This window comes from Haematobia irritans, chromosome 1, assembly GCF_050003625.1.
Source record: "Haematobia irritans isolate KBUSLIRL chromosome 1, ASM5000362v1, whole genome shotgun sequence".
In the NCBI taxonomy this organism is placed as follows: Eukaryota; Metazoa; Arthropoda; class Insecta; order Diptera; family Muscidae; genus Haematobia; species Haematobia irritans.
Window position 1 is genome coordinate 83,429,384 of NC_134397.1, and position 24,935 is coordinate 83,454,318.

At 33.8% G+C, this 24,935-nt stretch overlaps 1 protein-coding gene across 3 annotated transcripts in view; it reads left to right on the top strand.

The window, feature by feature from the left end:
• LOC142221302 (uncharacterized) overlaps positions 1-24,935 on the top strand; it is a 442,778-nt gene that overhangs the window by 379,311 nt on the left and 38,532 nt on the right. For 2 of the 3 annotated variants that reach the window (XM_075290975.1, XM_075290977.1), the window contains exons 6-7: positions 2,596-2,775; positions 3,130-3,273. In XM_075290975.1, coding sequence (XP_075147090.1) covers positions 2,596-2,775; positions 3,130-3,273 — 324 coding nt within the window. The remainder of the gene's footprint in view (positions 1-2,595; positions 2,776-3,129; positions 3,274-24,935) is intronic. The other variant, XM_075290976.1, reaches the window with a different exon arrangement.

The following is a 24,935-nucleotide window of genomic DNA, read 5'->3' on the forward strand; positions in this document are numbered from 1 at the left end:
TTCGAAGAGCAAAGTAATTTGATAGGAGCTACATTTTCACCTGCAACCATGTTGGGTCAGTAAACATGGTTCTAAGAAAATTAAAATTGTCCTCATCTAAAATGTTATTATATTGATAAAAAGAATTTTGTTTGAATCAAAATACAATGGTCACTATCTAAAATGTATTCATTTTAATACCATTTCTGTGAGACTGTAAGAAAATCTAAGTCATATTAGCTCTGTTGCCGTACTCGATACATTTTGATTACTATCACAAATTTTTACTGGAAGTCCTTCGTTTATATTTCCTAGTAAAAACATTTTTTCCAGTTAAATTGCAATTGTCAGCTGGTTAAACATCAACAAGTCCAATGTGCGATATTTTGCACAATGGCACATAGAACTGCATTAGAAAATATCAATATATTTCGTTTTAACTGAATTAATGATAAATTCGTGAACGTGTACACTTCTCCTAATTTTACCCAAGAGAATAAAACCCATTCTAACTGTCTTGCAAGTTTATACTGAATAATTTTTATTCGAAAATTTCCCATACAAACCTATTGTTGTCCAATTTTCGTTAATGTAAATCCATTCCATTAATAAATAGCAGATTTGTTTTGATCCTATCACTACGAATTTTTTATTGCATTTTGTTGATATTAAAAAAAAATAATACTACATTCAAAACTTTATTTCCTTAATTATTTCTATGTTCGGTTCCAAAGATTTTGTACACTAATGATTTTGGTATTGACTCCGAGTCAAATTTTAATTTATTCGTGTTGAAAAACCTCTTCTACATCAATAAGAACTACTTGTGCCAAGTTTCAAGTCGATAGCTTGTTTCGTTCGGAAGTTAGCGTGATTTTAACAGACGGACGGACATGCTTAGATCGACTCAGAATTTCACCACGACCCAGAATGTATATACTTTATGGGGTCTTAGAGCAATATTTCGATGTGTTACAAACGGAATGACAAAGTTAATATAAAGTGTTGTTCCACCAAGACAACGCACCGTGCCACAAGTCATTGAGAACGATGGCAAAAATTCATGAATTGGGCTTCGAATTGCTTCCCCACTCACCGTATTTTCCAGATCTGGCCCCCCAGCGACTTTTTCTTGTTCTCAGACCTCAAACGGATGCTCGCAGGGAAAGAAATTGGCTGCAATGAAGAGGTGATCGCCGAAACTGTGGCCTATTTTGAGGCAAAACCGAAGGAGTACTACCAAAATGGTATCAAAAAATTGGAAGGTCGTTATAATCGTTGTATCACTCTTGAAGGGAACTATGTTGACTATTAAAAATGAATTTTGACAAAAAAAATGTGTTTTCCTTTGGTAGACCGAGGACTTATCAGCCAACCTGTTAGAGCTAAATTGGCTATAGTGCTCTGGAGCGTTCGCTTTTTTGAATGCGGAGAATTCAAATTTTTGTAACCATTTGAAAGGTGATTACATTTCCTAATATCCCATAGTCCTCTTTCACATATGCTACGATTATTTTTGTTATCCCCATACCCCGCTTCGCAGAAAATATTTCAGCTAATTTAAAATGTATTTATTTTACTACGGAGGCATTTTAATGTGCCTGGAAAATACTTCCTACCCACTATATTAGCTATGTTCCATATATAGATTTTTCCAGTATTTGAATGGATGACGACAACATACCCTATGCCGCATTACCTTAGCCCCTAGCACATTACATTCAATTCTCTGGGATTGACAGCCTAAATGAAAAGCCATTTCCTCAACGGGAACCACACTTTGCAAAATTCTTTCCAATTTCTGATTAAATCAATTTATGGGCCAATATCTTCTCGTAATGAAATTATCTGGGTGGGAATAAAGCGAAACTTTCTTTACCACAAACAAATTACTCCATGGCGCCCAAAACTGTGCCATCAAATGTACCGACTCATTGTCATTGTTCCCCAACTCGATTGCAATTAGATTTCGCTACAGAATCAGAGCTCAACCAACATGCCGTGAAGGCACAGACCTGTGAGATGGCTCAGAGTCTCTGCTAGATAACAATGAAATGGGCATTGTCACCACATTCAATTGAGACGAAAAGGGAGGAAGTGTTTCACGGCCCGTTGCCACTCCACTCCAGTTGACAATTTTTATTTAATTGTTCAAATCCAAAGGAAAGTGGACGGAAATTGGAAAATCTTATTTCCCGATAAACATGTTAAAATATTTTTTCTCTCCACTCAAGGACCATCAACGGTGGCTGCCCATGAAAGCTAAGTGCCAGATGATGTTTCCAAATATGTTCTACTCCAGTACAGAGCTAAGCCAATAGCCACGCAGGAGTGCGTTAAGGGGCGACGACCATGACATAATCTACAATGGCGATTAAATTAAACTTTATGACATTTGATACAATTTCTTATTTGGGAAATGAGTACTGGAGTACTAAAAGTAAAAGGGGGACATTATCACAATTCCATTCACACCATAATGGGATAGCTAACGGATTGTATTTGTGTTATTTGCTTCTGTTTAGATTTGTCGTCTCGGCTTTTTTTGCATCTTCCATTCATTGCTTCTATCGTTTTCATTTTTTCTTCTTCTTCTTCTTCTTATTCTTCTTACAGATGAATTTCGTTCCAAAGTGGCCTGCGAGAATGACAATATGCCACTTGTCTGCAATCCCTATTCAAGGATAGCCATCTATAGTGCCTCCTTTGGCTACATAGAACGTGAAAGTGTACAATGCCCGCAGAACAGCAGTACCCAGACCCAGACTACACCGGATACTACCATGGGCAAACAGAGTAAGTATTAGCCCTGATGCAGGCGAAGAGGACGAAGAACCAGAAGTCTGAGTATGCGTTTTACCTTCTCTTCTAAGATGCAATTAGGGTTGTAGCTAGCCCGTTAGGGCGGCGCGTAATTGCATGTTTGTGCATGGGGGCAAAATGCGTGGCACTTGCATCGTTCATCTCTGTTCAAGAAAACGAAATGAGCAGCATAATATTGCAATACCACACCATGCCTTACAGTCCCATGCCCATGCAATGCCATCGTTATTCACTTTAGTTGAAACTTAATCATGTGGCTTCCATTTCTTTCATCTCCCTCCCCCGTCTCCTCTCTTTTCTTACCATCGCATTTGTTGTTGCCTGCAGCTTGCCTGGTGTCTTATGCTACGGAGACGGTTATGCAAATTTGCCATGGACGACGACGGTGTTCGGTGACGGCGGATGCTGGCACATTTGGCAGACCCTGCAAGAATGATATACCCATGCATCTGAAAGTCGTTTACACTTGCAGTAAGTATTTTGTCTAATGCACTGAAGTATGTCACAGTGGGACACCATTTGTACCCAATGTTATTAGAAATATGAATGAATGTAGATATGTGTGTGTGTGTGTGTGACTAACAGAAGACACCATCAAGGGTTGGAGGGGTTGGCAACTGAATAATCAACAAAAACAAAAGAACGACACAATATAAAGTCCTTAGAGTTTTTCCATTCTTTACATTACACACTTAGACAGTATTAAATGCAAATTGATTGGATATCTACATATGACTCTATTCAGAGAGAATACAAAATGGCTAATGGATGAAGGTTCCTTTGTAAAAGTAAGGTCTTCATAGCCCTCCGATCTACACCCCCCTCGAATTATTCAGTTGTCGGTATTACTTTCGATCCATACACGCATAGAAGAAACGTTATTATCACGATCTTGAAGATCACGATGACAAAGAGCAAAGTTGTATGATTGGATCGTTTTGTGGAGACCATGTTAGATTTTCACCGCAACCATGGTCGTCCAGTGAAAATAGTGCTAAGAAACATGATATTGATGAAAAGAATTTATTTAAATTTAACGAACTATCTAAAATGTTTGAGTATTTGTGATCATGTAATGGCAGTGTTGCCAGAAGTATGGGGAAATTCCCTACATGTAGGTTTTTGTTTTTTCTAATATTTAGCGTCTTGTAGGGACGTAGGGGCACAATGTAGGGATTTTTTCACTCAACACAGTTTTTAATAATATTTACATTTTGGTGGCTCTGGGGGAGGAAATTAGAATCTGGCAAAGCTTGATTTTTAACAATGTGTGGTAACCACGGTTACCACTCGTGCCAAAAAAAAAAAACGATTAAAAGTTGTAGAAAATCTTACCACAAATCTACCGAACAAATATTAGAAAATAGAAACAAATATTAGAAATAGAAAATTCTGTCAAAATTTTATTCCTGTAGAAAATTTTCTCAAAACTTTATTGCTATAGAATATTTGATCAACATTTTATTTCTATAGGAAAAAAAATATTTCTATATAATGTTTTTTCAAAATATTATTTCTATAGAGTTTTTTCTCAAAATTGTATTTCTATAGAATTTTTCTCAAAATTTTATTTCTATAGATTTTTTTATAAAAAAAATTTTTTATAGAAACTTTTTCCAAAATTTTATTTGTTTAGAAACGTTTTCCAAAATTTTATTATTATATAAACTTTTTCCAAAGTTTTATTTCTATAGAGATTTGATTTACCAAAACATCAAGAAGGCTGATCTACTAAGCAGAAAAAAATCTACTAATTTTTGTAGAATTCTACCAAATGTAGGGGAAAGTAGGGAAGTTTTTTGTCCTTGTACACTAAACCGAAAATTTTCATTGGCAACACTGTGTAATGGTTCCATTTATATCTATACGTGAACGAAAAAATATTCGTTTTTCATCAAAAAAGTCAATCAATGAATGGTCAAGAAAAGCAGGTACACGATTTTCCGAAACGTAATGATCCCAAATTCTATTATTTGCATAATAGAACATGTTTATCTTATTTGAGGACCATTTAAATACTTACTGCTACCAAATTTTTCTCGGCTAGAAAATTATTTTCACAAAGACAACAAACATGGGTTTCGCAACAATTACATACTCCAGATTTCAATGGCCATCGTAAACATATTCTGCATGTGTAAGACCTACTCTCAATATATATTTTTTTTTCATCGGAGCCCATTAATCCACTGATTTTATATCATGTGCTCTTTGAAGTCGCAATTTACCGAATTCACTAAAATTGTTATTATATTTATTCCCAAACATAAATATGCTTGCCAAAATCAGATAAACCATTTTCTAAAAAATAACTTGCTTGCGATAAACATGTTACATGTTCCCCATCCAAAACAAACATTATTCTATTGAAACAGGTTTGAGGTGATTATACTCTTTCTCTGAGTGTATATGTATAATTTTAGCGCAATCGTTTGAAATCGAGAGCACACAGATGAAAAATACTATTGTCATAGGTTTGGAATTCAATTTTTTAACACTTGTTATAAATATTTGGGGCATTACATTTCTTAAATATAATGTCTCTGGATACAAACATATATTAATTTAAAAATTTTTCTATAAACATGTACATAAATATAAAAGTGAAAGTTGCTGAGTAAACGCAAAACGATCTGGTAGAAAAAGTAATCCATGCAAAAAGTGGTCCATATCACACAACAATTATATAGTCCCCATATAAACCGATCTCCAGATTTTGCTACATAATTGGCCAAAGAAACAACAACAAGTATATACAGCAGTAAGTTCGGCCGGGCCGAATCTTAAATACCCACCACCATGAATCAAATATAATAGTTTACTTTGAAAACTCTTCGTCGTAGAGGGTTTCTTGATAACATATAGAATTTTCGGGGGTTTGATGACAAATTTTCTCCCAAGCAAATCAGTTCAACCAGATTCTACCTATGAAGACTAGATCAGATTCTGGATTTATGAGAACAAATTTTGTTTGAGTTTTAGAGAAATCATAAACATATCGTGTATATGATGAAATAAGGCCTTGATTTGAAATCTTAAATATGTGGATTTTTTCCGCTATTTTTTAAATGAATACGAAGAGTAAAATCTGGAAATTTTACTTTCAGTTTCAAGCAATTTTCATGATCAGTGCGCCTTTTATAGCCTGAAAGAAGTGTTTTCTTTTCTGATGAACGAAATTTTAGACAAGCATAGTTTTCTTTTGACACAAATTTTAGAGAAAATCATTGAATCGCTTATCAAACGAAAATACTTTATACGAAAGGGAAATTTCGTTTGTCTAAAATTTTATTCGGGAGGAAAATATTTTTTTCTTTGGGTGTACCATGAAGAAGTTAAATCGGTCTATATCGATGCCTTACCAAACGTATCGGTAAAAATAAATGCGATACAGATTCTTGAGGGTCTAAAATTCCAGCATATTTACATTTTTGTGCAAATCGGATAAAACTACGGTTTCTAGAAGCCCAAGGAGTTAAATCATGGATCGACACACGCCATATTCGACTGACCTATTTGTGGTCAGCTGGATTCCAGAAGTCCTAGAAATAAATTCGGGAGTTAGGTCTATATGGGGGCTATACCAAAACATGGACCAATACACACCACCTCTTAATGTTCCTCAAATACCTCTAGAATTCCACTTTCAGACGAATTGGGTGAAAACTACGAATTCTAGAAGCCCAAGAAGTAAAATCGGGAGATCAGTCTATAAAAGGCCTATACCAAAACATGGACCGATAGGACCATTGGATAAAAACTACGGTTTTTATAAGCCCAAGACCCCAAATCAGGAAGTCGGTTTATATGGGGACTATATCAAAACTTGGACCGATATAGCCCATCTTCGAACTTGACCTGCCTGCTAACACAAAACGAATCTGTGCCAAATTTCAGGACGATAGCGCCATTATTGAAGGCTGTAGCGTGATTACAACAGACAGACAGACGGACATGCTTATATCGTCTTAGAATTTCTCCCTGATCAAGAATATATGGTTAGGTTAGGTTATGTGGCAGCCCGATGTATCAGGCTCACTTAGACTATTCAGTCCATTGTGATACCACAGTGGTGAACTTCTCTCTTATCACTGAGTGCTGCCCGATTCCATGTTGAACTCAATGACAAGGGACCTCCTTTTTATAGCCGAGTCCGAACATTCTAGTGAAACCACTTAGAGTAGCTTTGAAACCCTCAGAAATGGCACCAGCATTACTGAGGTGGGATAATCCACCGCTGAAAAACTTTTTGGTGTTCGGTCGTAGCAGGAATCGAACCCACGACCTTGTGTATGCAAGGCGGGCATGCTAACCATTGCACCACGGTGGCTCCCAAGAATATATATACTTTATATAGTCGGAAATCGATATTTCGATGTGTTACATACGGAATGACAAACTTATTGTACCCCCATCACCATTCTATGGTGGTGGATATAAAAACGAAAAATAAATACTATCAGTCTATTTTGGACACTGTCAAAAGTCTAGTTCCACCTTGTGTTATTCTTATTATTATACCCTCCATCATAGGATGGGGGTATATTAACTTTGTCATTCCGTTTGTAACACATCGAAATATTGCTCTAAGACCCCATAAAGTATATATATTCTGGGTCGTGGTGAAATTCTGAGTCGATCTAAGCATGTCCGTCCGACCGTCCGTCTGTTGAAATCACGCTAACTTCCGAACGAAACAAGCTATCGACTTGAAACTTGGCACAGGTAGTTGTTATCGATGTAGGTCGGAGGGTATTGAAAATGGGCCATATCGGTCCACTTTTACGTATAGCCCCCATATAAAGGGTCCCTCAGATTTGGCTTGTGGAGCCTCTAACAGAAGCATATTTCATCCGATCCGGCTGAAATTTGGTATATGCTGTTGGTATATGGTCTCTAACAACCATGCAAAAATTGGTCCACATCGGTTTATAATTATATATAGCCCCCATATAAACCGTTCCCCAGATTTGGCTTGCGGAGCCTAAAAGAGAAGCAAATTTCATCCGATCCGGCTGAAATTTAGTACATGATGTTGGTATATGGTCTCTAACAACCATGCTAAAATTGGTCCACATCGGTCCATAATTATATATAGACCCCATATAAACCGATCTCCAGATTTGGCTTGCGAAGCCTCAAAGAGGAGCAAATTGCATCCGATCCGGCTGAAATTTGGTACATGGTATTGGTATATGGTCTGTAACAACCGTGCAAAAATTGGCTCACATCGGTCCATAATTATATATGGCGCCCATATAAACCGATCCCCAGATTTGGGTTGCGGAGCCTCAAAGAGAAGCAAATTTCATCCGATCCGCCTGAAATTTGGTACATGGTATTGGTATATGGTCTCTAACAACCATGCAAAAATTGGTCCACATCGGTTCATAATTATATGTAGCCCCAATATAAACCGATCCCCAGATTTGGCTTGCGAAGTCTCCAAGAGAACAAATTTCATCCAATCCGGTTGTAATTTGTAACATTGTGATCTTTAACAACCGTGCCAGAATTGGTCCATATCGGTCCATAATTATATATAGCCCCCATATAAAACATTCTCCAGATTTGACCTCCGGAGCCTCTTGGAGTAGCAAAATTCATCCGAACCGGTTCAAATTAGGCATGGTCGCTAACAACCATACCAAAATTGGTCCAATCACACAAAAATTGGTCCATATTGGTTCATAATCATGGTTGCCACTAGAGCCAAAAATAATATATAGAAAATTATTTCTATAGAAAATTTTGTCAAAATTTTATTTCTATAGAAAATTTTGTCAAAATTTTATTTCTAGAGAAAATTTTGTTCAAATTTTATTCGGTTCATAATCATGGTTGTCACTCGAGCCAAAAATAATCTACCAAGGTTTTATTTCTATAGAAAATTTTGTCAAAAGTTTATTTCTATAGAAAATTTTGTTAAAATTTTATTTCTGTAGAAATTTTTGTCAAAATTTTCTTTCTATAGAAAATTTTGTCAAAATTTTTATTTCTATAGAAAATTTTGTGAAAATTGTATTTCTATAGAAAATTTTATTTCTGTAGAAAATTTTGTCAAAATTGTATGTCTTCTTTGTCAAACTGAATTATATACGTATTGGATCGATCTTTTTTGATTAAATATATACCACGTATGGACTTACATACAATTTAGAAGATGGTGTTAGGATTAGATTGTGGATGGCAGTGTTTAGATGAAGTTTCTACGCAATCCATGATGGAGGGTACATAAGCTTCGGCCTGGCCGAACTTACGGCCGTATATACTTGTTTCTTCTTATTTTTTGTTTGAACAAATTCTGAAGCTGTGTATGTTTGTGAGTATATGTTACTGCGTCGAGTTTGTTCTTTAGGGTGTAGTACCGTTACGCTGAATTAGTAATCTAGAGGGGGTCGAATTATACTCATGTAGGACATGACCATGTTAAATTCACCACTAAAACCAATTGAATCATATTTTTTTATTGTGTGAAAGCTGAGGTGTTTTGCTTTCAGTTTGCAAGTTTGTGGATGAACTGTATCCTATTTAAATCCGACAGACTCGGATTTAAATAGGATACAGTTCCTTGAAACTGTTAAGAATTCACTGAAAAAAAAAAAACAGAGAAACCAGCAGTAAGAAAAATTTTGGTTAATTTTAGAAAATCTAGATTATTATTTTTTTTTTTAGAAAATTTTAACTAAACAGTATTGCAAACGCTAACATCACGCCGATACAACAAAAATAAGTAAGTACTTCATTTGTTAAAGAAAGTTTTGTGGTTTGTAAATTAGAGTTCATAATTGCAAGAATGTCTTTAGTGCCATACGAAGTTCAAGGTGGGCGCATTTGTAATAAAATTTACAAATTCAAGTAATAATGAACCACTTTGTAAGAAGAACGAATTTAGTAAATCTTAGGAGCCACCGTGGTGCAATGGTTAGCATGCCCGCCTTGCATACACAAGGTCGTGGGTTCGATTCCTGCTTCGACCGAACACCAAAAAGTTTTCAGCGGTGGATTATCCCACCTCAGTAATGCTGGTGACATTTCTGAGGGTTTCAAAGCTTCTCTAAGTGGTTTCACTGCAATGTGGAACGCCGTTCGGACTCGGCTATAAAAAGGAGGTCCCTTGTCCTTGAGCTTAACAAGGAATCGGGCAGCACTCAGTGATAAGAGCGAAGTTCACCAATGTGGTATCACAATGGACTGAATAGTCTAAGTGAGCCTGATACATCGGGCTGCCACCTAACCTAACCTAACCTAACCTAGTAAATCTTTATGCTTCATTTGAGTATAATTTTCCCCCGTTTTTTAGTTCATTTAACTAAAGTATGCAAAAAATTATTAAAGTAAAAGAAACTTCCTCCAAACATAATATTCCATGAACTAAAATAAAGTTAAATTGGCTTTACTGAAATAGAGGGTTCACTTTTTTTTGAATGAAGGCACATTGGTCGGGTCAGTTAGTACTCCACAGTACAAAACAATTGACTTTTTTCTATGTGTACAATGAAAATGTGTACAATGAACTAAAATAAAGTTAAATTGGCTTTAGTGAAATTGAGGGTTCATTTTTTTTTTTTTTGAGTGAAGGCAACTTTGGTCGGGTCAGTGAGTACTCCACAGTACAAAACAATTGACTTTTCTCTATACGTACAATGAAAAAAAAGATGGACCGGTTCAAAAGGTTATGTCTTCACACGAATAATTTTGGTATTGATTCCGAGCCAAAGAAGCGGAGAATTGAAGCCTTAAGACACAATTCTCTCTTAAATGTGAGTTTTGGGTACTTGATACAGAAAAACAAATTGGAATTTATTCGTTGTTTTTTTTGCTCATTTCTTCATGTGTCATCAATGGCCTTCAAAAACGTACCAATAACGCTATGTTTCAAGTACACACAAAAAAAATTTTCTGATTCAATCACGAAATTAATTGATCCAATTAATTTTTAATTGAAATGTCTTCAATCACAGAAATGATAGTATCAATTAAAAAATTAATTGAAGGTCAATTAAAAAGTTAATTGATCCAATTAAAAAATTAATTGATACTATTATTTTTGTGATTGATTTTTGTTTTAATTAAAAAAAATTGTTGAATCAATTAAATTTTTAATTGAATATTTTTTAAAACTCAATTAAAATTTTAATTGGAAAAATTTTCGTGAAATTTTTTTGTGTGTACAAAAAAAATGTAGTATTTCAGACGATTCCCTTTTGTGAAAGGTTAAGTACAAAACAGCCAATCAATTTAAAGACGATTTTGTTAATTTTGAAGAATTTATCAGAATTATTAAAGTCATTATTATACCCATATTTAAGTTTACTGACTTTCGGACAAAGAAAATAATTTATAAGAAAAATTCGCATTCGCATTTTAAGAAAAACTTTGTCCACGCGACGTTATGTTTTCAGTACACGACAGCTTTAAATATATTTCGGCGTAAAATAATTCTTTTGTTTTGATAAATGTTTTATTTATTCACTTCTTTGCAAACTTCTGTTTGTCATTTATTTTTCAATACAAATTCTCTGGTACAGAATGTGTCATACCACATGTGGTCTTTACTTTGTAAAATTCCATGTAATTACTTTTGTGACACTGGCCCCATTCATAACTGCCTAGTATATATTAAATGAAAATTTTTAACCTTTTTGTTCCAGGAAAATTTAATTGCTTATTCCAATTGGTAATAGTCTTACTCAGAAAATATATTGCTCCGATAACAATTATTGCCCGGATACCATTTTCTTTGGAATTCGTTAGTCGTCTATTTCCAAGCAATAAGTCATTCATTCATGTCTAAAATATTTGTCCCCCATGTTTCTTGTCTTAATTTCAGGTAATTCATGGAATCAAATTTGCATGAAGACCACCAAAAAAAAAGAGACAGGACTTTTGTCCCACCATCGATATTCAATATTAACCATAAGCACTGGAGTGGAAACGGAAATAATGCCAACCTACATATAATGGCATTTCTTCGCGTAGGTCGATAAACATCATGGTTATGTGAACACGTACACAAATAATTGCGAGAATAAAAAATTGATATAATTATGGCTTTTTCACATATTCAATTTGCAATGTAAAATAATGGAACGGAGGGAAAAAAAGACAAAAGCTCACCAGGCCAATACGGAATGATAGCAAAATGATAATGCCAACAAAAAGATGCTTAATCACTCATGAATTATTTCATTGTGTTTCACTCGTGTTTTTTTTTAGCGATTTGGGACTTTAATATTTATGCGCTATTTAAATTGTGCACAAACCATTTACAAAAAAAGGGCAACATATGTATGTATTGATCTCACTTTGACAAAATAATTAAGCCAGTTTTTGTGATTGTGGCAAAGTTTCATATCGCATGGACAAATCCAAATACATATTCGTATGGAAAATGAATACAACCAGACACCATAGTACAATAAAATTCAACCGTCTATTGGCGTGTCTGGTTTGAAGGATAAATCACGAATAATTGAATTTTTATAATATATGTATGTACAAAAATGCATCGAATTTGAGAATGGGTCAGATCTGTAAAATATGATATTCTTTTGATTAATAATATTACAAAAGCATGCACTCAAAAAAAAGTGAACCCTATATTTCACTAAAGCTGATTTAATTCTCTTTTAGTTCATGGAATTATTACATTTTAAGAAAGTTTCCATGCCATTAACAATTTTTTGCGTACGTAAGTTAACTTAACTAAAGCAGAAGAAAAAATTATACACAATTGAAGTATAAAGATGAACTAAATTCGTGTCTCCCACAAAATAGTTCAGAATTCCTTAATATTTGTAAATTTTACCAATAATGCGTCCATCATGAACTTCGTATGGCACTAAAGACATTTTTGCAATTTTGAACTCCAATTTTTTCCTTCAAACTACGAAATTTTCTTTAATAAATCAAAAATAATAATTTTGTCTAATAAATCTTCTTAAATTTGTCAAAAATTTTTTACTTGTTTTTGCGAAATCGGCGCGACATCTGCGTTTATAATACAGTTTAGTTAACATTTTCTACAATTAACCAAATTTTTCTACAGTTAACTAAAAATTTCTTTCCTGGTGGGTTCACTGTTTTTTCAGTGTGGTTATTGTTCAAGGTACTCAATTATACAAATTGAAGGATCGTAACGATTACGACCACAGAACTAAATTAATTCGGCTCATCACGACTGAAATGTAGCCAATCAATCAATTTATATCAATCAATTTATATTCTTTACAATGTGAATAAGGCTCCAAAGTTTTCTTATTTTCTGCAAAAAAAAATTAATCGTTCACCCAAGCAAATTCCATAATTCGACTATATAACAATTTTTCAACAATTATGCACAGCAGATAGCAATAAAATGTAAAATTGCACCCAGAAAAAAGTGCCTTCGAAACTAAAGGAAAAAATTTTTATCAATTTAGTTTAGTCAAGTTAAATTTTTGTGTGAAATAAAAAAAAATTACTTGTTTCAGTAAAAAAAACCTAATCTGAAAGGATTTTTTTCATTAACTAGAATACTGTTTTCTTCGCTGGGTATAAGAATTTACTACTGAACAAGAAAATTTTATTCACTGATAACAAAGCATTCGTAAAAATAAACAAAAACCTAATTAAAATCAAGTTTCCTCAAATTTAATAAAATTTCTTATAAAACGACAACACTGGCTTCCTTTATTATAGAAAGATTATCATACATACGAATAACACTTGGCATAGAAAAATATCTTAGTTCATTCGTACTAAGAAGTATTCAATCCTTTCAAAACTTAAGGAAACACACTTGTTAGAATATAGGAAATGTTCCTATATTTCTTTTATCTACCTGTAATCGATATGGTTGCGCGTGGGTTGTTTTTTTTTAGTTGGAATCGCGTTGTTATGGTATACGGAGAGATTGTTAAGAAATAATATAGTAAAATAATATAACATAATAAATAACAAATTAAATATTTGTTATTTCAAATTAGTGAGAAAAATTTTCGTTTTTTTTCAAAATTATTGAACATCAATAACAAACAATAAGTCTACACTGAAAAAACAGTGAACCCCCCAGGAAGAAAACTTTTGATTATTTTTAGAAAATTTTGAATATTTTTAGAAATTTTTAACTAAACAGTATTACAAGCGCTGGCATCGCGCCGATATCACAAAAATAAGTAAATATTTTTCGACAAATTCAAGAAAATTTATTCGACATAAATTATTTTTTTCACTTTTTAAAGAAAATTTTGTAGTTTGAAGGAAAAAATTGGAGTTCAAAATTGCAAGAATGTCTTTAGTGACATACGAAGTTCATAATGGACGATTTTGTAGTAAAATTTACAAATTTGAAGAAATAATGAACTATTTAATGACAAATGCGAATTTAGTAAATCTCTATCCTTAACTTGTGTATAATTTTTTCCCGTCTTTTAGTTAATTTAACTAACGTACGCAAAAAATTATTACAGTAAATGAAACTTTCACCAAATATAATAAGTTCATGAACTAAAATATAGTTAAATTGGCTTTAGTGAAATAGTGAGTTCACTTTTTTTTAGTGTATCAATGTTCGTGATGGTGTATAAAGAAAGAAAATAGCAATAGAACAACAACCCCTTCATTCGTCTTCATTTTGGAATCAATTATCAGGTAACATTCATACAGTGACGCTAACCTTTTGTTAAAGAATTGGTGTATGATTTTTGTTTAGGTATTGAAATTTTAAAAGGAGGACAAAATCGTTACGCAGCATGTTATTAAAAGTGAAAGGAACAAGAAGAAGAAAAGCATTACGTTTTACAGTTGGTAACTTTACATGGAAATTGGAAATAGTGGAATAATAAACTAATATTTCAAGACCAGTCGATGCTGTTAATTCTTAATAAATATATTAATAAAACATGTCTTTTATTGAAGAAAAAAATGCCTATATAAATAAATAAAACTGTATTTAAAAACGAAGGTAAGCAGTTCTAATTTTGAAGTAAAAAGTTTACCACAAATATGTAAGATTTATCCAAATGATCGAAAAAAGTTAAATAAAATCATTCCATATATGAATTCAATTCACTTACATTTTTTCATTCTGTAGTATAGTGATACATAAATATAGGAAAATGTTAACTAATATATGGAATGCATTCTACCTAATTTCTACGAAAATCACATCGTTCAAACAAATAAAAATGTCTTTGGCGCTATACGAAGTTTAACTTTCTTCACAATGAGTTCATTTTAACTTAAAGAAATGGTCACTTTTTTTCTGGGTGCGTTGTAGCTGTACGACTAATCTCATCGTCTCAGTCGTCGCCGTGGGTTCCGAAAATTCATTGTCAGCTGCCACTGGCAAAAATCGATCTGACTGATACAGGGATCACGGCTTTTATTTTCGAAAGGTTTCCAGTTGCACTATTCTGTTTAAATGGGGGATCTAAACAAACTTTGTAATTATCAATCATATAATTCTTTAACTACATAGGATATAAGAAAAATAATAATTAACTCTTCGTCTCGGGAGGTTGACCCCTGGTTTCGTCAACCTTTTTCGTTAAGGGCTGCAAGGCTTTGAAATTCGTTTGGTCCTACACTCAAAAAAAGTGAACCCTATATTTCACTGAAGCTGATTTAATTCTATTTTAGTTCATGGTATTATTACGATTTAAGTTCAATTTGGTTCTCTTAGAGGCAATCGTGAACTCCAATTTTTTCCTTCAAACTACGAAAATTTCTTTAATATGTGAAAAATAATAATTTTGTCTAATAAATTTTCTTGAAATTGTCGAAAATTATTTATAGCATTTTCACTTCAAATGAAACCTTTTTCAAATCAACTGAAACTTTTTCATTTCAAATTAAACTTTTTTCAAATCTAAAATCAAACGAATTCTTTCTAATGTATGAATTTATAATTTTTATACCCACCACCATAGGATGGGGGGTATGTTAACTTTGTCATTCCGTTTGTAACACATCGAAATATTGCTCTAAGACCCCATAAAGTATATATATTCTTGGTCGTGGTGAAATTCTGAGTCGATCTGAGCATGTCCGTCCGTCCGTCCGTCTGTTGAAATCACGCTAACTTCCGTACGAAACAAGCTATCGACTTGAAACTTGGCACAAGTAGTTGCTATTGATGTAGGTCGGATGGTATTGCAAATGGGCCATATCGGTCCACTTTTACGTATAGCCCCCATATAAACGGACCCCAAAATTTGGCTTGCGAGGCCTCTAAGAGAACCAAATTTCATCCGATCCGGCTGAAATTTGGTACATGGTGTTGGTATATGGTCTCTAACAACCATGCAAAAATTGGTCCACATCGGTCCATAATTATATATAGCCCCCATATAAACCGATCCCCCGATTTGGCTTGCGAGGCCCCTAAGAGAAGCAAATTTCATCCGATCCGGCTGAAATTTGGTACATGGTGTCAGTACATGGTCTCTAACAACAATGCAAAAATTGGTCCACATCGGTCCATAATTATATATAGCCCCCATATAAACCGATCCCCCGATTTGGCTTGCGAGGTCTCTAAGAGAAGGAAATTTCATCCGATCCGGCTGAAATTCGGTACATGGTGTTAGTATATGGTCTTTAATAACCATGCAAAAATTGGTCGACATCGGTCCATAATTATATATAGCCCCCACATAAACCGATCCCCCGATTTGGCTTGCGAGGCCTCTAAGAGAAGCAAATTTCATCCGATCCGGCTGAAATTTGATACATGGTGTTAGTATATGGTCTCTAACAACCATGCAAAAATTGGTCCACACCGGTCCATAATTATATATAGCCCTCATATAAACCGATCCCCCGATTTGGCTTGCGAGGCCTCTAAGAGAAGTAAATTTCATCCGCTCCGGCTGAAATTTGGTACGTGATGTAAGTATATGGTCTCTAACACCCATGCAAAAATTGGTCCACATCGGTTCATAATTATATATAGCCCCCATATAAACCGATCACCAGATTTGACCTCCGGAACCTCTTGGAAGACCAAAATTCATCTGATTCAGTTGAAATTTGGTACGTGGTGTGAATATATGGCCTCAAAATCCCATGCAAAAATTGGTCGATATCGGTCCATAATTATATATAGGCCCCATATAAACCGATCCCCATATTTGACCTCCAGAGCCCCTCGGAAGAGCAAAATTCTTCCCATTCGGTTGGAATTTGGTACGTGATGTTAGTATATGGTATCCACCAACCATGCAGGAATTGGTTCCTATCAGACCATAATTATATAGCTCCCATATAAACCGATCCTCAGATTTGACCTCCGGTGCCTCTTGGAGAAGCAAAATTCATCCGATCTGCTTGAAATTTGGTACGTGGTGGTAGTATATGATATTTAACAACCATGCCAAAAGTGGTCCATGTCAGTCCATAATCGTACACGCAAAAAAATAATTCTTTCCTCCCAAACGAAATTTTAGACAAACAAAGTTCGTTTCTCATTTGCTTTTCGCTGTAAGGAAGTGTATTTGGAAGAAAAGTATATACTTTTTGTGATAAACGTTTATTCTTTTCCAGGATGTAAAATTAATTTCATAAAGACTAACTCAAAAAAATTTTTTTTCTGGCTAATTGCATTTTCCCTCACATCTTTCTCACTTCCACGAAGATTTTTAGTTCTTAGCACCTTATTCTGTAATACAAACAATGTAGAAGAAATTATACGATTTTATAAATTTTTAAAATTTTTTACCTTTCGCCTGGACGGAGAATCGAACCGCGGACCATGCACTTTGTAAGCCAACACACTAACCACTGAGCTATGTACCTGTTATGGTCATCAAGAGATAAATATCCATATAAGTTATATTTATATAGCATAGCTTGCGGCGCCCACGAACCGAATAAACAAAGTTTATTTAACAGAAACAAACATTTAGTTTGGCACCGTGGAGCAGTGGTTGCTACGTCTGACTCTCATGCCAAGGGTCGTGGGTTCGATCCCTGCTTCGACCAAAGTTTTTTTTTTTTTTTTTTTTTTTTTTACATACATTCTACATATGTTCGGAAGATTCCGAAAAAAATGTTCAACATTACATTGTACTATATTAAATTTTGAACTGTAAAATGTGTTTTATTAAAGACCAAAAGTCAGAAAAGAAGAGTGTTTGATATAAACGAAATGGACTCTGTTGTTGTTTCAAAAATAACTTTTTTTATTGAAAAAATAAAAACTTTGTAACAAACGAATTTTTTTGGTGATAAAAGTTTAAAATTTTCGAAGCAATTCAAAAAACTCTAACAAAAGAAAAACGTTTTCGGTACACGTTTTCCAAACGTTTTTTTTTCTTTGCGTGTACATAGCCCCATATAAACCGATCCCGAGATTTGGTTTTGGAACCTCTTGGAGGAGCAAATTTCATCCGAGTGAGTTGAAATTTGGTACATTGTGCTAGTATATGGTCGTTAACAACTATGCGTAACTAGGTCCATATCGGTCTATAGTTATATATGGCCCTCAGATAAATCGATCCCCAATCACACAAAAATTGGTCCATATCAAGTTCATAATTGTATATAGCCCCCATATAAGCGACCCCCATATTTCAATTCTGGCTCTCTACGTACAAAAAGTCCATATCGATTCGTAATTATTTGTAGACTTAACTATACATAACTTTTTTGTCTAATATATACCATTTATGGACTAGATCACAATTTAGAAAACGATGTTAAGAAGTTTTAAGATACCACAACCCAAGTAATTCGCTTGTGGATGATAGTCTTTCGTAGAAGTTTCTACGCAATCCATGGTGGTGGGTACATAAGATTCGGCCTGGCCCAACTTGCGGCCGTATATACTTGTTTTTTTTATTTGTTTTTTATTTCATTGATTCATTGTAAATAAGTTTCAAATTAAATAAATGCCTCAGCGCCATCAGGCTTTAGAGAGGCTCGTTGGCTTATGTTCCACAATAAGATCCTTAAAGTTTAAACATTACATAATAATGATCTACGAATTTATCTCTAAATGTATACCAGAAGCATATACATATAATAAATTAAAGTAGTAAATCTTCAAAATTTGATAAGACAAAATCTTTTTATACCATTTTGAAAGTTGCGAGACTAGTACAAGATTTTACATGTAGCGGTAAGTTATTATATTCTTGGGTACCGGTAAAGTCAATACGCTGCTTCGTCTTTTCCGTACGGCATAACGCTACCCTTAATTGCTGATTGTTTCGAGTATTGAATGAAGTTTGATTTCTTGTGAAGGAGATTGTATGATATCCAATATTTTTCAAACACTTATAAACATATAGAGATATTTGATATTTATAAAGGCCACGTATTGGCAAAATATTCGGGAAAATGCTACAAAATAATGTACTTGTTGAATAAGATATTGGCAAATTCGCCACTATTTTTAATGATTTATTCTGTAACCGTTGTAAAGATTTTAGCTCGGTGTTCTGTCTATTTGCATATATAATGGCAAGGTAATTCAGATGGCTTTGAATGAGTGTCTGATAAAGTAGTAATTTTGTGCGCTGATCGAATTTATATCTGAATTTGTGTAAAATACCAATAGCTGGCGAAATCTTAGACTTAATATGATTGATATGTATGTTCCACGAAAGGTTAGATTGCAGATGCATGCCTAAATACTTAATAAAGTTGACCTCTTGAAGTTCTTGACCGTTAGCTGTTATAACGAACCCCGAATCAAATCGTCCATGTGGGCGAAAGCGCATCGACTTCGTCTTCGTTCTATTAATGAATAATTTGTTTATATGCATGTATTCAAAAATTAACCCTCAAAATTTTTTTATCGAATAAATTGATATATCCACCCAAAAAAAGTGACCTCTTCTTTATGTTAAAATGAACTAATTTTGAAGAAAGTTGAAGTTTGAAGTTGTTTGAACAATGTGATTTTCGTAGAAATTAGGTAGAATGTATTCCATATATTAGTTAACATTTTCTTATATTTATGTACCACTATACTACAGATTGAAAAAATTTAACTGAATTGAATTCATATAAGGTGAGCCACCGTGGTACAATGGCTAGCATGCCCGCCTTGCATACACAAGGTCGTGGGTTCGGTTCCTGCTTCGACCGAACACCAAAAAGTTTTTCAGCGGTGGATTATCCCACCTCAGTAATACTGGTGACATTTCTAAGGGTTTCAAAGCTTCTGTAAGTGATTTCACTGTAATGTGGAACGACGTTCGGACTCGGCTATAAAAGGAGGTCCCTTGTCATTGAGCTTAACATGGAATCGGGCAGCACTCAGTGATAAGAGAGAAGTTCACCAATATGGTATCACAATGGACTGAATAGTCTAAGTGAGTGAGATACATCAGGCTGCACGTAACCTAACCTTACCTCATATATGGTTTGATTTTATTGAACTTTTTTCATTCATAAATCTTACATATTTGCGGAAAACCTTATACTTCAAAATTAGAACATCTTACACGCAAAGAAAAAAAAAACGTTTGGAAAACGTGTACCGAAAACATTTTTCTTTTGTTAGAGTTTTTTGAATTGCTTCGAAAATTTTAAACTTTTATCACCAAAAAAATTCGTTTGTTACAAAATTTTTATTTTTTCAATAAAAAAAGTTATTTTTGAAATAACAACACAGTCCATTTCGTTTATATCAAACACTGTTCTTTTCTGACTTTAGGTCTTTAATAAGACACATTTTACAGTTCAAAATTTAATATAGTACAATGTAATGTTGAACATTTTTTTGGAATCTTCCGAATATATCTGGAATATATGTAAAAAAAAACAAAAGCAAAAAAAAAAACTTTGGCCGAAGCAGGGATCGAACCCACGACCCTTGGCATGAGAGTCGGACGTAGCTACCACTGCTCCACGGTGCCAAACTAAATGTTTTTTTCCGGTAAATAAACTTTGTTTATTCGGTTCGTGGGCGCCGCAAGCTATGCTATATAAATATAACTTATATGGATATTTATCTATTGATGACCATAACAGGTACATAGCTCAGTGGTTAGTGTGTTGGCTTACAATGTGCATGGTCCGCGGTTCGATTCTCCGTCCAGGCGAAAGGTAAAAAAAATTTTAAAAATTTATAAAATCGTATAATTTCTTCTACATTGTTGGTATTACAGAAAAAGGTGTTAAGAACTAAAAATCCTCGTGGATGTGAGAAAGATGTGAGGGACAATGCAATTAGCAAGAAAATAATGTTTTTTTTTAGCTAGTCTTTATGAAATTGTTTTTACATCCTGGAAAAGAATAAACGTTTATCACAAAAAGTATATACTTTTCTTCCAAATACACTTCCTTACAGCGAAAAGCAAATGAGAAACGAACTTTGTTTGTCTAAAATTTCGTTTGGGAGGAAAGAATTATTTTTTTGCGTGTACTTACGTTTTAAACACAGTTTAATTTATTTATATATGCACATATGTTCTTCAATAAAAAAACATTTTTATTAATATATTAAATATATTGATTACGTATCAACAGCATCGACTTGAAGTATTAATTTATTATTCCACTATTAATATTACATGGAATGTTACATTTTCTCTATCAAATAAAGAAGTTTTTGCAACTTCTACATTCCAGTTTTAATAGGTTGCTGTCCAACGATTTTATCCTTTTACAATTTCAATCCCTACAAATATAAAAACATTATAAACCGATGTTTTTTTACAAAAGGTTGGCGTCACTGAATTTTACCTGATAATTCAAGATTCCAAAATGAGGACGAATGAAGGGATTGTTATTCTGCTGGTGTTTTCTTGTTTATTCTTCCTTTATACACCATCACACACGTTGATAGATTAATTTGTTTTTTTTTTTTTATTGATTTTCAATAATTTTCAACCAAAAATGGAAAATTTACTCAATAAAATACCAACAGATATTTTATTTGTATTTTTCGACTTTTATATTCTAAAAATATAAATACACCGATAACAGGTATCGATTAAAGGTAGATAAAAGAAACATAGGAAAGTTTCCTACATTCCACATTGGGCCAAATGACCGAAATCTCACGCATAAAATCAATTTTTGAACTTGTGAAAATTAAATATTTGGTGCTACGAAAAAGTTGACAACACATTACCAAAAACTAATCCAAAATGGTAAAACAATATGGCAACCCGTTTGGTAGTTTCAGGCCGACGAAGTGGCAACTCTTTGTTATTGATTTTTTTTCTTGAATTCATAGTTTAGCAAGGTGCTTTAAAGATTTTGCTGGTAAAAAAAAGTTGTTAAAGATATAAACTTAATTTAAAATGTAAAATTTAAGTCAAGGTATGTACTTTTAGTAAAAATTAACAGCGATTGTAAATATTGTTTGGTTATTTATGAAAAATGTGTGGCAAAAAGCATATTTCTTCTTTTCTTAATTTAATGTATGTCCCATGTTGTATGGAGTAGAACTTACTATATTGGAACGTATTGGTAGAGTTTTATACCGCGTTATAAAGGTTGAGATGTTGTCTTTCTTGCAAACATAAATTTGTCTGCTTATAAGTGCTAATGAAGGTACCCCATTATAATTATTGTTTTACAATAAAAACGCAGAAATTATTAAATATTGGATAGAAAACAACTCCCAGTGCTGTAATAATAATGTAAAAACATTAAAAAGAGAGAAGTCTACCATGACAACTTGAAGAAAAAAGTAAAATAATTGTGCAAGGAAATAGAATGAAGTAGCGTTACTTTGTTTAATAGAAACATCTGGACAAAACAATGGTAACGAATAAGCAATTTGGGTAAATCTGCAATATCTACCATATCATTAATAATAGATATATAAAATAAAATGTCGTACTGGGTGTCTTACTGTAACTGATTCGTCGATACAGGTCCCGTTACAAAATTTGCTAAATCATAAATCTAATATTTAAATATAGACTTATGGCCTGTTCCTGTATATCGAACGAAAGCTTCCCTTCTTATTCCAAACGAAAGAAAATTGATTTTTGTTCTTCAATTTCAAAAGGCAAGTCACTTCATAATTTTTTGTCGAGCAATAAACGAAGAAAGACAATAAAATTTGACTGAATTCTCAGCCTAAAAATTGTAAAATACTCATTTTTGATAATCAATGTATTCTCATACAAATGAAACGAACTTTCAAAAATATAACAAGTATATACGGCCGTAAGTTCGGCCAGGCCGAATCTTATGTACCCTCCACCATGGATTGCGTAGGAACTTCTACTAAAGGCTGTCATCCACAATCGAATTACTTGGGTTGCGATAACACTTGCCGATGGCAAGGTATCGTAAAACTTTTTAACACTGTCTTCAAAATTGTAAGTTAGCCCATACGGGGTTTATATTAAACAAAAAAAGGCCGATTAAATACGTATATAATATAGTTTGACAAAATTTTCTATAGAAATGAAAACTTGACAAAATCTTCTATAGAAATAAAATTTTGACAAATTTTTCTATAGAAATAAAAACTTGACAAAATTTTCTATAGAAATAAAATGTTGACAAAATTTTCTATGGAAGTAAAATGTTGACAAAATTTTGTATAGAAATAAAATGTTGACAAAATTTTCTACAGAAATAAATTTTTTTACAAAATTTTCTATAAAAATAAAATTTTGACAAAACTTTCTATGGAAATAAAATTTTGACAAACATTTCTATAGAAATAAACGTTTGACAAAACTTTCTATAGAAATGAAATTTTGACACAACTTTCTATAGTAATAAAATTTGACAAAATTTTCTATGGAAATAAAGTTTTGGTAGATTATTTTTGGCGATATGGACCAATTTTTGTGTAATAAGTCATCGGCTATATATAACTAAAGACCGATATTGACCAAGTTTTACATGGCTGTTAGAGGCCATATATTGACAAAATGTACCAAATTTCAACCGCATCGGATGACTTTTGCTATATATAATTATGGACCGATATGGACCAATTTTTGCATGGTTGTTAGATACCATATACTAACACCATGTACCAAATTTCAACTGGATCGGATGAATTTCGCTCCTCCAAGAGGCTCCTGAGGTCAAATCTGGGGATCGGTTTATATGGGAGCTATATATAATTATGAACCGATATGGACCAATTTTTGCATGGTTGTTAGAGACTATATACTAACACCACGTACTAAATTTCAATTGGATCGGATGAATTTTGCTCCTCCAAGAGGCTCCGGAGTTCAAATCTGGGGATCGGTTTATATGGGAGCTATATATAATTATGAACCGATATGGACCAATTTTTGCATGGTTGTTAGAGGCCGTATACTAACATCAGGTACCAAATTTCAACAGGATCGGATGAATTTTGCCCCTCCAATAGGCTCCGGAGGTCAAATCTGGGGATCGGTTTATATGGGGGCTATATATAATTATGGACCGATATGGACCAATTTTTGCATGGTTGTTAGAGACCGTATACTAACATCAGGTACCATATTTCAACCGGATCGGATGAATTTTTCCCCTCCAAGAGGCTCCGGAGGTCAAATCTGGGGATCGGTTTATATGGGGGCTATATATAATTATGGACCGACATGGACCAATTTTTGCATGGGTGTTAGAGACCGTATACTAAGACCACGTACTAAATTTCAACCGGATCGGATGAATTTTGCTCCTCCAAGAGGCTCCGGAGGTCAAATCTGGGGATCGGTTTATATGGGAGCTATATATAATTATGGACCGATATGGACCAATTTTTACATGGTTGTTAGAGGCCGTATACTAACATCAGGTACCAAATTTCAACCGGATCGGATGAATTTTGCTGCTCCGGGAGGCTCCCCAAGCCAAATTTGGGGATCGGTTTATATGGGGGCTATACGTAAACGTGGTCCGATATGGCCGATTTTCAATACCATCCGACCTACATCAATAACAACTACTTGTGCCAAGTTTCAAGTCGATAGCTTGTTTCGTTCGGAAGTTAGCGTGATTTCCACAGACGGACGGACAGCCGGACAGACGGACAGACGGACAGACGGACGGACGGACGGACATGCTTAGATCGACTCAGAATTTCACCACGACCCAGAATATATATACTTTATGGCGTCTTAGAGCAATATTTCGATGTGTTACAAACGGAATGACAAAGTTAATATACCCCCATCACATGGTGGAGGGTATAAAAACCCCAAATTCATTCGAATTCGTGT